Here is a 14,911-nt window from a genome sequence, read left to right as displayed (position 1 = left end):
GTCAGTATGAAAACTATAATTTTTAAACCAAAATCTAAAAAACAATAACTAAAAAATCATTTAATTTTCCTCTTTTGGTGTGGGAGGGGGTGGATTGAGAGTTGGAAAGTGGTAGCATTAATTATTTTTGAGTATCCTTTAATCCAGCCATAGAAATCTGGCAACCCTACCTATAACACACTTTTACTCTCATTTTTGCTTTTCCAGTGCTTGCATTACACCAAACTGACTCAACATTGCACTGGCCACCCATGTCAACTGGATGTACTGCCTTAGATTTTGTGCTTTTTAACTAAGAGCATAACTCTGACCCCCTCTCTGTTCTTTCTGTTCATATTTTATTCTCTCACTAGAGATAGAAATGGGAGAAATGACACAGTTTGGTATTGTGAAACATGCTGCAGAAAACTAGGAATGCAGGATTTTGTAGGTTTGAAGACATTCTACACACTAAAACTGTACAAAATTTGTATGATTATATAAATTTAATATATAAAATGCATGGTAAAATGTTTTACCATACAGGTTTATATATTAGCATCATGCAAACCCAAAAAGGAAATAAATTTTGAACGTCACTTTTCAAGTAGTCAATTTTTTGGATTTTAGAGCCATACTGCATGCGATTAAGATAGTATGCTGTGTGATCTATTATGCTGTGCCTTTACTGTACTATTATACTGCTATCCTCCTTACATTGCTAAAAATGCTGAAAGCCTGTGTCTTATTAGTATTTTTAAGTTTCAAATCTGACCTGATATCAGAAATAAAAAAATATGTTGCTCAGTACTAATTTAAAAGTACAAGTCAAATCTTGTTGACTCGGTTCATTTGTTTAGAATGCAGTTAAAGTAACTTAGATAATTAATATATTGAGATAGGTTGCATTAGGTATTATTCAAACAGTAATGTAGAAATGATTTTGCTTATAACCATTAGTGTTTTTTACAGGAAGTTAGCTATTCAGCCTTGCAAACCTTTCATCAGACTTTGGCAGAATATATTAACACTGACTGTATAACGTCTTTCTCTCTTAATAAAGAGAAATCAATATCTCAAAACAAAATCTTCATTTTAAAGTTTATTTATAGGCTTGACTGTGCTTTGTTTATATATATAAATGGAATAAGGATATTATCTGAAAGGAGTTAAGTATTTCATTGTTCTTTTGCAGCTGCCTTGGCTGAGAATGGCCGACTTAAGAAATTTCCAGCTGTTGTTGATACTTTTGCACATATTATGAGTGCTTACCGTGGAGAAATAGTGTGTGAAGTTACCACAGCAAAGGTAATTTCAGTAATATAACACTAATCAGTTTCTAAGTTCAAAAATATGCCATCTTTTGTAAGACTGCATATTTTTGTGTTTATTTTAATTTTACAGTATATTATGTAAACAGTCATTAGCTGTCCATTAGTACATAAGGTATGTTCGTGTCAGATGGTACCTGGGATTTCTCCCATTTCCGCGTGTGTTTGCTGAATCGAGGACAGTACACTGTCAAGCCAGAGATTTGAAAATGTGTGAGCCATGTCTGTGCAGTGTGATGTGTTGTGCCCATTGTTTGGCTGGCTTATTGGCTGCCAGGCCCCTAGTGGGGCCCGACGTTGCCCATACCTCACCACGTGGAGGCTAGCCGAGTGTGTCCAGTATCACAACAAATTGCTCTGGCAGGTCCTGCCACCTAGTTTCCTGGGATTTCAGTGGCTAGGACCTAAAAAAAAAAAAAATTTCACGCGTTTGACATTAATGTTTAATGAGATTGCTGTTAGGAAATCGTTGGTTTGGGTTGAATGCTAGAGAAATGTTAAAAGGCTTAATAGGTCGGGCAAAATTTTGATGTTATTAAATTTAGATGTGTGAAGCTATACGCTAGATGAAAGATAATAGTGGGAGGGAGGGGAGGCTGAAGACTCGGGGGTAGAAGTAAGGCAGTGGTTTTCAACCTTTTTTTAATAACGGCACCCCTAAGTAATTTATTTTATTTTGCAGCACCCCTACTCAATTTTTTTAAATATGTTTTATATATATATATATAAAATATTAAAAAATATATATGTTATATGATCTTTTTACAATAATATAATTATAAAAATTACATTTCATAATACAAATTATATATATATACAGTATATAATTTTATTCTTTTTATAGAGGTACTAAGTAAACATCAATTATAGATCACCACAAAATTAAAAAGATACTGTATACCTATAATGAAATAAACATATAAATTAAAAAATCACGTGGCACCCCTGGAATGTTGTTGCGGCACCCTGGTTGAAAACCACTGAAGTAAGGGGTCGATAAAAGAGATGACCCCTGCTAGGCAGTGTGGCATGCCCATGCCACACCAGAGGGAAGTTTGGATGGCAGATTGGGGGTGCTGAAAAGTTACTCCCCCTGCCAGGAATAGGGGCCGGAAGAAGGCTGGGCTAGGTGTCCAGCCTGGGTCGCCGTATGGCTTAGGCAGCAATCAGCTGCTGTCCTGGTCTTTGTTCCAATATCTTGGTTGTCCTTTCCTTGTGGTGCTGATCAGTTTGTCACATCCATGTGTTTGGTCAAGTATGATTGTCCTTTCCTTGGGATTAATTTCCTTTTGTCTCATCTCTGGTTTAAGTCAGGTGTGCAGTGCCGGTTGTCACTAATTCTTGTGGTCAGTTGTGGTTGTTGAGTCAACTGAATTCACCATTTTAATTCACATTCACAAAAATATTTTGTGAATCTGAATTAAAATGTTTTGTGCAATGTCAGAAACAAATGCTTACAATTTTTTTTTTTTTTAAATTATTATTTTTACATATGGTAGGGTATTGCATAATAGAAGATAGTTTTTTTTTTAGAATTTTACTGAATTATAATATCTAAGTAATGTTAAAATTGTGAATTATTTTAGCCTATGGATGAAGCTTCCATGAATGAGTTACAAGCAGCTCTTCAAGGTTTTATGAAGAAGGGTGAGAAACTTTTCCTTCAAACAAAGGTAAGACATTGTTGCTATGAGAAATTAATATAATTACTCTATGGAAATTTCTTAATAATGCATTACAATGTCTTTAGAATTAGATACTTTAGGCAAACAGCTCAAATGGTTTTGTTTTCTTTAAAAACAATGTGGTAATTGGACTCATTTATCATCAGAAAGGTTGAAAGTATAAAATTTAATATTATTTTTGAAAGCTTTTCTAGTTTGAGCTCAGTCACCTGTGTTATCACCATAATAGTTGTTTTAGTTTCATAAATATCGTTGCTATGATAGGTTTTATTAGAACAAAATTTGGGACCAAAATAACTGCTATTTCTAGTTAAAATAGCAGTTATTTTGTAGGCACATTGCCATGTGGTAACTCTTTTGTAATTTTTTAATGAAAAATAAATGTGAGCTTGAGTGATAAAGTTTAATTTTATTACACAGGAATGAATTTTTTGTTAAATTTTGGAAATAATATACAGTCCATTCCGGTTATTTGGGACACATCGGGACTAGTGCATTTTGGCCCGATTAAGTGGCTGCCCCAATTATCCAAAGTTTCACGTAAATAGTTAAAAATACAATGCATCTCCCCCTCTTTTTTTTATAATTGGTTCACTGTACAATCAAATCACGTTTGATTGTACAGAATTTCGACCGAACCACGTGGTACCATCGGAGACAATCGTAGGGTAATCTACAGTGCTGCAGTCTCCTGCCCCGATTAAACAGCATGCTGTCCCAATTAAGCGAAGAACCCTGGCTATTTTCTCGATTGGTTTCTGTTTTTTAAGATTTGCCCCAAATAAACGGCTGCCCCGATTAACCGGTGGCCCAAATAACTGGAATCCACTGTATTAATTTATATGTTCTTTTTTAATTGTGATGGCGATTTCCACTACTTATCTTTTAACTTTGTAGTTGTTTTCATATCCTTCCATTTATTTTTATTAATTTGTTCCTATGTGTTTCTTTTCTAATCCATTAAGGCACTTCTTTTTATACTATATGTGGTTCCACTTAAAAAAGAACTGTTATTATTTTGGTTAATGCAGAAAAAAAAAGTCTACTTTTTTGTATCATTGACCTTATATGGTGCCTCCGTAGCCAGGTGGGCAGGAGCAGCAGTGCATAGAACACGCTTCTTGATTAGACCAGGGTTCGAGCCCATGACCACCAAATACAGAGGATGCGGAAAGGTCAGGGAATGACCACCGCATATCCCTGGAGCAATATGATCTTCATTGCTAATGCTCCTAAAAACCAAATAACAACATTGACCTTATTAGTACTATTATTTCTAGACAGAGAATGACCAAAATTCCTTCTACTACAAAACTTCCTTGTCTTTTACCCTTTGATTCAGGGGTAGAGTAGATGCACAGTGACTGTGGGCCAGGTGACCTGGAGTACTTGATTATTTCACTAGCATAAACATTTCAAATATGCAAGTACATTATGAAATTCATTTCTTCCCCTAGTGTTTACAGACAACATATTGATGCAGAGACCCTTTAAAATTATCATATCAATTATCCCATGCAACACTGCAACCCATGTCTAGACAGACTCTTTTTTGGGGATGATTCCACTTCTTCCCCACCCTCACCCACTTATGGTAAACTTCAGTTGATTTCTGTAAACGGTTTTGGACGTATGGGGATAACATTGAACATGCTTTTGTTCAGAAATAAATTCCCATGTCTTACACCTCTTCAATGACACCAATCCCACCAATACCTGCACAGTACATCAAAAGTGTATTCAAAACCGGTGATCTTTTCATGATAACTTTGTTGTACCTTATCATTTCAGTTGTTTGGCCATGTTTATTTTTCTGATGTAGTATAGTTATCTTTTAACCTCTACAGCTATTTTTATTGTTCTCCATTTATTTTTATTAATTTTTCTTTTGGATTTATTTTCAAATTCATCACAGCACTTTTTATTATAGTGCATATGGTTCCACATAAAAAAATATATATATATATTGTTAAACCATTGTTTTATATACTTTTAAGTTCATTAGACACAAATTGTTATTCTTCTGTGTAATCAGTCTTGGAATGAAAAAAAAAATTGTGAAACTATATAATATTTTATATTTGTAAAATAATAAGGTAAACCTCTCTTATTATTTTACAAATATTGTATCAACAGAGAACGTATTGAGCATTATAGCTGTGGTTCATACTATATAATATTTTATAATAATTTAGGACTAATTATTAATATTCTTAGGTAATCAAATCTGTTAACTTGTATAATTTGCTCAGTTTTAACACTTAAATTTTCTTTGCAATCTGACATTAATACTGTTATCTGCATACATAATATGAACTGTTGTCCCATCTGTTGGCATTTCTTATCTTCAAAAAACTGGTTTGTTTATTTCAAAGATACTGCATTAGAAGATAACAAGAGAACAGCATTTTTTGTATAAAATTTAAATTTTAAAAAATTATATCCTCCTCCTTTCATTCTTTCAATGAATATTTCAAGTAATTTGAGCCTTGTTTAATGAGTTCCACACTTGTTTGAAGTCAAAATAGCAACATAATTTTTTTTTTTTTTTTTTTTCCCTACATTTTTATATTTATGCAGTTATATAGATTGCATCTGTTCTGAAGCTTCGCCCATCTTAAAAATCCACTTGTTCTTCTCCTCCTACCGTTCATTCATCTAATTTGAGTTTTGTTTTAGCACGACTTATAGTAGTTTCCAGTTTCCAAAATCATGAAAAATTCCTAGATGGAATCTCCCTTCTGAAATATCTCTGCTACATAAGATATGATTATGTAAATTAGTTTTATGCAAAATTAAATAACACATATCTTGTTCAAATGCTACTACAAGAAGGGGATTATCATAAAAATTTGGTTATGTGAATATTTCAGTTTACAAAGTGAACTATGGCAATTATCATTCATTTTAGGCCTCATAATCTCAACAACAAATAAAATTTTCAAAGACGTCAACTCTTGATCCAAACATCTCATATTTATGCAGTTGATCATTTCGCCCATTTCCGAATTGTCATTAAATTCATTTATTTTGCAGTTTTGTTCTGATCAGTACATTCTTTGCATTGAAATGTAATTACTCAGAAAAGAATTCTGTTTGTTTGTTTGTGTGTGTTGTCCTATTTCCTAAGGATTGAATTTGAAAGTGTCTGCAATCCTGCCCACAGATGCAATAGCCTTGTCAGTTGATTCAGCCCTGAAAAGACTAAACAGAACTCGTGAGGTAGAATTTTTCTGTGTGGTCTGTGCTTGTTAACAAGAGAGACTGTTTTTACAGGAATGGGATACACTTAAATAGAAGGAGGTGCAAGAATTTTTGTTGATGCTATTGAAGCCAGTGATAGGTGGGATGGAAAACTGCTTGTCTGGGGATACACAGAATAATAGATTAACCAGACCCATAGGCAGAAGTAAAGGTGATTATCACTCTGCTTCTATTGGAAATGCAGTAGCCTGGAAGGCAAGGTGTCTGGGATTTCAACCCTTGTTGTGTGTCATCATGGAATAAGTGAATACATGGGCTGTGTAAGGGTAGCTAAGAATAAGAATATGTACAGTATACTTTCATGTACACTAATACCAGGAGCAGCATCGTAAATAAACTTGATGAATTTGAAGTACTGATTAAGTCATCAAATGCAGACATTGCAGGGATAGCAGAGACATGGTGTCACTCAAACATAAGTGATGCTGAATTTCAATATGGGGAGTACAGTGTATACAAGAAAGACAGGAGGGTGGCAGGGCTATGGCAGTGCATCCAGTTGACCTCGGTGACCAATGCAATGCTGAGTCAGTTTGATGTGATAACCGGGAAACAGGTTTGAACACTGGGAAAAGTGTGTTATAGGCCTAATGACTGTGATGAGTATACCAAACAGCTGTACAGAGAAATAGTGGGCAAGTAAATCAAAATCTGTTATGGAGGATTTGAACTTGTGAGTTGGTCACTTGCACCCTAGTATGACTTTTGTAGATTTATTGGATGACTGTTGTCTATACACATTTGAGACACCTTAACTGAAACCACTACCTGGGCCAAAGCCTATCCATGGATAGAGCCTTTTTTTTATAATGTTTTTATAAAGTTTTTATAATGTCTGAGTTTTGAGTTCAAACAGTTCAAAAATGTTAGTTAGTATAACATAACATAATGCAAAATAAAAACATTTTAAATAATAGCCACTTAGCTTCATCTTAGAAGCATCAGGTCTTGATTTTATACATCTAACGATCTTAATAAGATCAATTACCACCCCTGCCACTAGGAGACAGGCTTCTACTATCAGCAATAACCACAGTGTGCCCTTTAAAGACTGCACTTACATAGTTATTAAAATAAGTGAAAAGCCTCCTTTCCATGAACATAATCTAAAGTCTCTCCTTCTCCAGGGTACCAACAAACAACTCCAAGTTAAATCAGTATAGAAGTTGCATTTCAACATAATGTGGTCAGCTGTTTTGTCCTCTCCACAAGTGCAGGTACCTCAATACCTCAGTCCAAATTGATGTAATCCATAAGACAAGCCATAGGCAGTGACCAGGAAGGTAGCACATAGACCAAACTGGAACATGGCTTTTTCCAAGTGTCAATAATCTCCGCATTTGGAAAAAAAACATCTAAGTTTGCCTACCTTTCTCTAATTCCTGCCATTCTGTCTGCCACATAACTTTTAACTAATTACAAATCCTTTTCCTTTCATTCTTTAGGTCGGCTCTTGTATAGACTCTTTCTTCAGAAAGGCAAGGTGTAACTCCGATAACCCAAAGTTATCTTAATATTCCACTTTGTAAAGTACAGCAGCATGTTAGAGATGCAACAAACAAGAGTAATACTCTTAATATTATTTATCAGTAATTATTCATGCATTAAGAATCTGCAGCTAAAAGACTCACTGGGTGGCAGCGATCACAGTGCACTAATGTAGAATTTAATTAAAGACATAGCTACTGTCAAGGGTAAAGGGAAAGGCTTTTGCTGTCATGTGACTACAGTAGTCTCAGACAGTTTTTAAATTCTATGCAGTGGGATCAACAGCAAATTCTAAATGGGAAGCATTCGGGGAATCATAGAAGCTACTAGGCTTTTCATAACAACCAAGAAATACTGTTAAAGGCAGTATTTCTTGGGTTCATCTGACACCTAAATAGATGTCAGATGAACTATTGAGACAAGTGGCAGAGAAGAAAAGTGCATGGGATGCATATAAAGTATCAGGTGATTCCAAAGCATACGAGAGATATAAATTAGTCTGTAATCAACTCAAAAAAGGAGATTAGGCAAGCTAAGGTAGATCATGAGAAGTGTCTAGCAAAAAAAAGCAGCAAAGACTTTTATGCTTATATTAACAGTAGATGGAAGGAATTGAATAACATTAGGCCACTTGATATCAATGGGCTAACTATTGATGATCATTCTCTGGTTGCTGACAAATTGAATAGGTATTTTGCATCTACATTCAAATATGCATGAGGAATTCTTTAAGGGAGGGGATGCCAGAAGTTTATGAAACTCCAATGTGGAGCTAAATGACTTTGTAATGACTGAAAGGAAAGCGGAAGAGGAACTGTTGAAGCTGAACATAAAAAAAGGCACCTGGGGTGGATGAGATCTATCTAGTCATATTAAGAGAGGCAGCAAAAGAGGTAAGCAAGCCTTTAGTCATAATTATGAGAGCATCCTTGAATTCAGGGAGGTCCCTGTGGACTGGAGATGTGTGAATGTATTCCCTAATTCATAAAGGGGATCGAAAGGTGGCACGAGTAATTACAGACCTGTTAGCTTAACATCTGTTCCCAGGAAAATAATGGGAGTCACTGGTTAAAGAAGTAATGCAGGACCATCTGGACAGGTATGCAATTATACTGCAGTTACAGCATGGATATGTTAAGGGGCAGTCTTGTCTTATCAATTTGATAGGTTACTATGGTGCAGTAACCAAGGAACTGGATGGAAAAAAATAATTTTTTATCATATACTTTATCATATATATCAGGAAGTCTTTTAATACTGTTGCACATAAAAGATTACTGTATAATCTGGAGCAATATGGCATTAAGGGGAAGTTACTGTTATCGATAAAGGGATGGTTACGTGGAACAAGACAAAGTGGTTATCAGTGGAGTCCACCAGGTTTCAGTGCTGGGACCATTGTTGTTTTCATTATTTATTAATGATAATAATGAAGGTATATCAGACTTAATCTCAAAGTTTGAAAATGATACAAAGATTGGCAGGGTGGTTATTGACAGCAATCAGGGTGAGCTACTGCAACAAGATCTAGGAAAATTGAATCAATGAGCTGAGAAATGGCAGTTGAAGTTTAACATTGGCAAATGCAGGATACTGCATATGGGTTGCAGTAATCCCAGAGTAACTTATCAACTGTTGGGACTACAATCAGGGTAGTGGAGAATGAAAAATTCCTAGGGATAATTGTGCAATCAGAAGTGAAATTTTTTAAGCAGTGCAGATATGCTGTGAGAAGAGCTAGTGGGGTTTTGTCAGTGATATACAGAAACTTTGCTAGTAGGGATAAGGAGGTGATTATCCCTTTGTACAAGGCCATGGTTAGGCCACATTTTGAGTATTGCATGCAGGTCTGGAGGCTTCACTTTCGCCAGGTGGGCAGGAGCAGCAGTGCGTAGCACACGCTTCTTAGTTAGACTGGGGTTTGAGCCCGTGACCACCAAATATGGAGGATGTGGAAAGGTCAGGGAATGACCGCCGCATATCCCCGGTGCAATATGGCGTTAGTTGCTAATGCTCCTAAAACAACAACAACAGCTTCACTTTTGGATGGATGTAGATCTGCTGGAATGGATGCAAAGAAGGACAACCAGGTGGTGAAGGGAACAACAGGGTGCTCTTACCCAAAAAGGGGCCTAGCCTCCAGAAATTGCAGTTTCTGGAGACTAGGCCCCTGTGGGGTGATCTCATTGAGGTGTTTAAGGCCTTGAATGGGTTGAGTAACTGAATGTGAATAGCATTCTTCCTCTTTCTGAGACTACACACGTGAGGGGGCATAAACCGAACTTGAGGAAGGATGGTTGTCAGATAGATGGGCAGAAGTTTGCTTTCAGCCAAGTGGGTGGTTGATTGCTGGAACAGGCTTCCTTCCGTTGTTGTGGAAGTGGATGGTTTGAGTAAGAAATAGACAAATTCTTGGAGAGTATGGATGGGAGAAGTAAGTTTTTTTTTTTTTTTTTTTTTTGGCTGATATATATAAGCTTGCTTTCTTGCATCATTTGCCACTATTACTACCAGTTATCATGGACATAGGTTATTTTTCAGTTTTGTTGTGATCAGAGTATGCTTTTTATGTGTTTGTGTAATGAAGTTCTTTGTTAAAAGATTCTGGTAGATTTTTTTGTCTTAACATGATATAGAGGGGGAGAATCTTTATTACTTATGTTATCCAGTAAATTGGAAATCCTTGTTTTGTTTTGTTACTTGTTTACAAACCTTTCAAAATATTCCATTATTTAAAAATAAAATTGTAATTGTAGTTTTTATTAATATCTCCTACCATTTTCTCTAAATGAATAATCCTTAAAATATTTTTTGCTATTTTAGGTTGACCCATCTATTATTGGAGGGATGATTGTCAGCGTGGGAGACAGATATATTGATATGTCCATGTCATCAAAAATAAACACTTACACTTCTCTACTTAAACAAGGACTTTAGGTTTATAAAAGTATCATTTTAATAGCTGAAGAAAAGAGAAAGCAGTAACTCTAGAACAATAAATGTAAAATATAATGTGAACTAGAATAACGGTCATATTTAATTAGTAAAGTTAGTGTATATGAATAAAAAATATCAGAAATAAAAAAAGAAATCTGTTGTTTAAACTTATTTTAACTAGCCATATTATATTTTAGAACCTGGAAAAACAATAACAATATTTGTTTTCTATTTACCTGTTAGCCAGATGCTAATAAAAAGATAAATATTACAACATATAGAAATTTTTATTGTCTGAAGGTTGGAGGCTTCATACATTAGTTCTTAATTTTGGCAAGCAGATGCTAGTGGTTTTACAGCAGTGATATGATCTGAACATGCATATGGAGGAAAATGAGGTGCAGCTCACTCTCATGTTGTTTATTCACAGTTAGCTTATGACTTCACACTAATGGTACATCATGTAATCATCACAGATAAAATTGTTACGCTGTTGCTATTAAGAACTAATTACTATACCCTGATATATTTTATTATATATTAGAATTACATACAGATAATAACATAGACACAGCACAAAGTAGGAATAAGTTAATATATTTTTTCTCCCATTTATGTTGATTATGTTAAAGACATTTCAGTACTATACATATTTACAAATATATAGATGTAATTCTCTTAGCACACATTGCCTATAATCCTTATCGGTGGTGAACAGTCATGTTCATGATATCTACTAGATCACAAATGTGCAGTAGACAACATGCTGTTATTATATGCTCAACAAATGCATTATTTATGTAAGTAGACAGTGCTTTGTGAAAGGATGATCATGGCAGATGGGAATAATACTGAGTCAAAGACTGATATAGCCAACTAGTTTGTCATAAAGTACTATAGGAATTGGTATAATTAGAATTTGGCCTTTTTCCATAAATAGACTAAAACTAATTAAAATTGGGTAGTAATAATGATAGATTGTGGAATACATTAATTTACATATAGATAATTCTAGGCGTGTTGTGTGTGTTTGTTCCCCAGACTGTCTGTGACCATAAATCAGGAGAATCCATTGCATATCTAAACATGCAGAGTAAAACACTCAGCCTAGTTTCTTAAATGAATGTGTAAATTACTTGTGGGATTTTAAATTTCAAAACAAAACAAAAAATGAAATTTGTATACTTTGCCCGTGGTGTTTGATGCTTAATAATATATAGTGATGGAAATTTTATTTATTCATGGGATTATCCAAGTCATATTTTTATCTAGTATTAACAAATTTAAAGTATGCTCTTGTATAGAACTTTATAGGGATGACATAGGTAATAACTCAAATAAAAAAAATAAAAAAAAAACGAGACTGCATGTGGATCACTGGAGAGAGGTGGAGGTGGATATATTAGACCTCAGAAATTCAAAATGGTTAGGCACCTGCAAGACAACTTTTTCATCTGAAAAAAATCAGCATTCTTTTTCCAAGTACATTTGCCTCAAAAGATGGGAGTTAGAGTAGCTTTCTACAACCAAATTTCCCTGAACATTTTCATTAGCAAAAACATAAGGCCTCATTGGATCAACACCTTCAAGCAGTATATCACAAAACCAGACATTCTTCAAAATTCCACTTTCTCCTCATAGTATTTTCCTTCACTAGCATGGTTATATCTTTTTGCTGATGTAGCTGTGCTGGAGTAGTTTTGTTTTCTACAGCTTTAATGAAGGAGAAAGCTTAGACTACTAAAATGACCCTACAGTTACTATGCTGGCTGTTTGTATAACTGCATCCCTTGCCACCAGTGCAGCTTCTTCGCTTATCTGAATGGATAAATTTGGTTATGATCACTGCTCACTGACATCATGTGGCCTAGCTTTGAATATTGTCAAGCTGAGAAGAACTTTTATGGACTCTTCACACTGTGGAAAAGTTAATGAACCCTGAGCAAAGGGTACTTTTACCCCCCTCCTGGTAACTTGGGTTTGTCATAAAAAAAAAAAAAAGCAAACTGGTCAAACTTTACACTCAATTTAACATAATATCGGTGTGTAGATACACCATAGACAACTCTTAAGAAACTACAAAGTAGTTGTTGTATGCATCATTTGCTCTTTCTCATATTGTGCTCTGCCTTCACGACAAGTTGCCATGATATTGCACTACCTCGAATAAGTAACGCTTCACTAATAGAGAAGACTATTGTTACTTATTCTCAGTGAGTACCACCACCCAGACATGTTTCAAGGCTATTGGCCTATCATCAGTGGGTGGGCAGGTACCCTGGTATTGCAGACATGACGACCCAGTTGTGAAGATAATCACACAATATGAGAGATGCCAAAAGGTGTATATGATAGGCCAATAGCCTTGAAACATGTCTGGGTGGTGGTACTCACTGAGAATAAGTAACAATAGTCTTCTCTATTAGTGAAGCGTTACTTATTCGAGGTAGTGCAATATCATGGCAACTCGTGAAGGCAGAGCACAATATGAGAAAGAGCAAATGATGCCTACAACAACTATGTTGTTGTAGGCATTTAGTTTAAGGATGTAGAGCTGCTGGAACGAGTACAGAGAAGGGCAACAAGATTAGTGAATGGAACAAAGGGGTGCTCTTACGAAGAAAGGCTTAAGTTTTGCAAATTACAGTGTCTGGAGACTAGGCACCAGCGAGGTGATCTGATAGAGGTGTATAAAGCCTTGAATGGTTTGAGCATGCTCAATGCTGATTGGATTCTTCCTCTCGCTCAGAATAATCACCTGAGAGGGCATAAATTCAAATTGAGGAAAGACAGATGTAGGATAGACGTGCGGAAATTTGCCTTTAGCCAGCAGGTGGTTGGTTGGTGGAACAGACTTCCATCCCTTGTGGAAGTGGATAGCCTAAATAAGTTTAAGGCTCAGCTGGACTATTTTGAACTAGTATTTTGAACGAACAGAGGGGTGAAGTGGAAGTGGGTTTTTTTTTTTTTTTTGGCTGATGCTGTATAAGCTTGCTTTCTTGCATCAAATGCCTCTACTAATGCTAATGCTAACTACTTTGTAGTTTCTTAAGAGTTATCTATGGTGTATCTACACACCGATATTATATAGATATTAAACTGTTAATGTATTATGCCTTGTGCATTTAGTTATTTTAAAAATTTAGCATAATACACTGACACCTCATAACCTTAGCTGTATTGACACAAAAATAAAACCAATCTGTAATGATTGTGTTAATTGGAAAGACATCTCTTTCCAGCAATTCATTCTCTTTGATAGTACAGTTGCAGATTCAAGTGTAGTATTTTTAATTTTTTTTTAAATGTTTGACAACCATGATAGGGAAAAGGACACAAGCATGTCTTCCCAATAATTTGATATGGGCATATCAGTGCAAGCAGGTATTATATGGGGCTCTGGGGTCCTTTGTACAAACATAAACTACGTTTCTCACTTGGATTTTTGCTCCAGTATTTTTCTGCAGCTTTAATGAAGAAGAAAGCTTAGACCAGTGGTGCGCAAACTACGGGGCACAACCCACAGAGGGGTCGCGAGATAAATTAAAGGGGTCGCAGCAGTTTTTAAATAAATTTATTTTTGGTGTACATAAAAGCTATAAACCTGTTGTTAAACTTACTTTTTCAATACTGTAGGTGTAGAAAATTTACAACTTGAACTAAGTCTGAGATACGATTGACCCCCTACTGCCTATTGCATCGGGAATATACCTTAATTTGCTCACTGGCTGTGGACTCATGTTATGGACAATATAGATTCATATTGTTAATACTAGCAGACTCCAGCGCATGAGGACTGGAATCAGTTGACCCAAATCTATCACAGAATGTATACATACTCTGCTTAGGTATTGACCATATGAGATACTTGAAATAACTTGAAACATAACGAAGAAATTGTGCTGCAAATAGCAAGTCTGCTGCATGCATGCTTTATTCTGCTTCGTAATTTGGTGCTTTCATATCAACTTGTTCTCTCTGCTGCAACAAAAATGATTTCAATTATGCATGGAGGAAAAATACAGCAATGATTTAAAAACCATTCCTCTGTCCAGAGACCAGTCTTGTGGCGTATTACAGTTATCACGGACAACATAAAATTCAATTTAAATCGATTGAGAGAAAGACCAATTTTTGCAATACAGTTAGATGAATCTACAGATATTTCCAACCATGCTCAACTTATTGTATATGTCAGATACTGCTATGAGGGAGATATTTTGGAGG

At 35.4% G+C, this 14,911-nt stretch overlaps 1 protein-coding gene across 1 annotated transcript in view; it reads left to right on the top strand.

Moving 5' to 3' along the window:
• The window catches only part of ATPsynO (ATP synthase subunit O, mitochondrial), a 48,447-nt gene extending 37,613 nt beyond the window's left edge, over positions 1-10,834 (top strand). Inside the window, exons 6-8 of the mRNA XM_090379316.1 lie at positions 1,175-1,287; positions 2,897-2,983; positions 10,571-10,834. Coding sequence (XP_090235442.1) covers positions 1,175-1,287; positions 2,897-2,983; positions 10,571-10,684 — 314 coding nt within the window. The 3' untranslated portion in view covers positions 10,685-10,834. The remainder of the gene's footprint in view (positions 1-1,174; positions 1,288-2,896; positions 2,984-10,570) is intronic.
• Positions 10,835-14,911: the final 4,077 nt, after the last annotated feature.

Source organism: Mastigoproctus giganteus, chromosome 8 (genome assembly GCF_048544385.1).
Source record: "Mastigoproctus giganteus isolate SK-2022 chromosome 8, ASM4854438v1, whole genome shotgun sequence".
Classification (NCBI taxonomy): Eukaryota; Metazoa; Arthropoda; class Arachnida; order Uropygi; family Thelyphonidae; genus Mastigoproctus; species Mastigoproctus giganteus.
The sequence above is the reverse complement of the archived record's forward strand: the minus strand, read 5'-3'. Positions and strand labels throughout refer to the sequence as shown.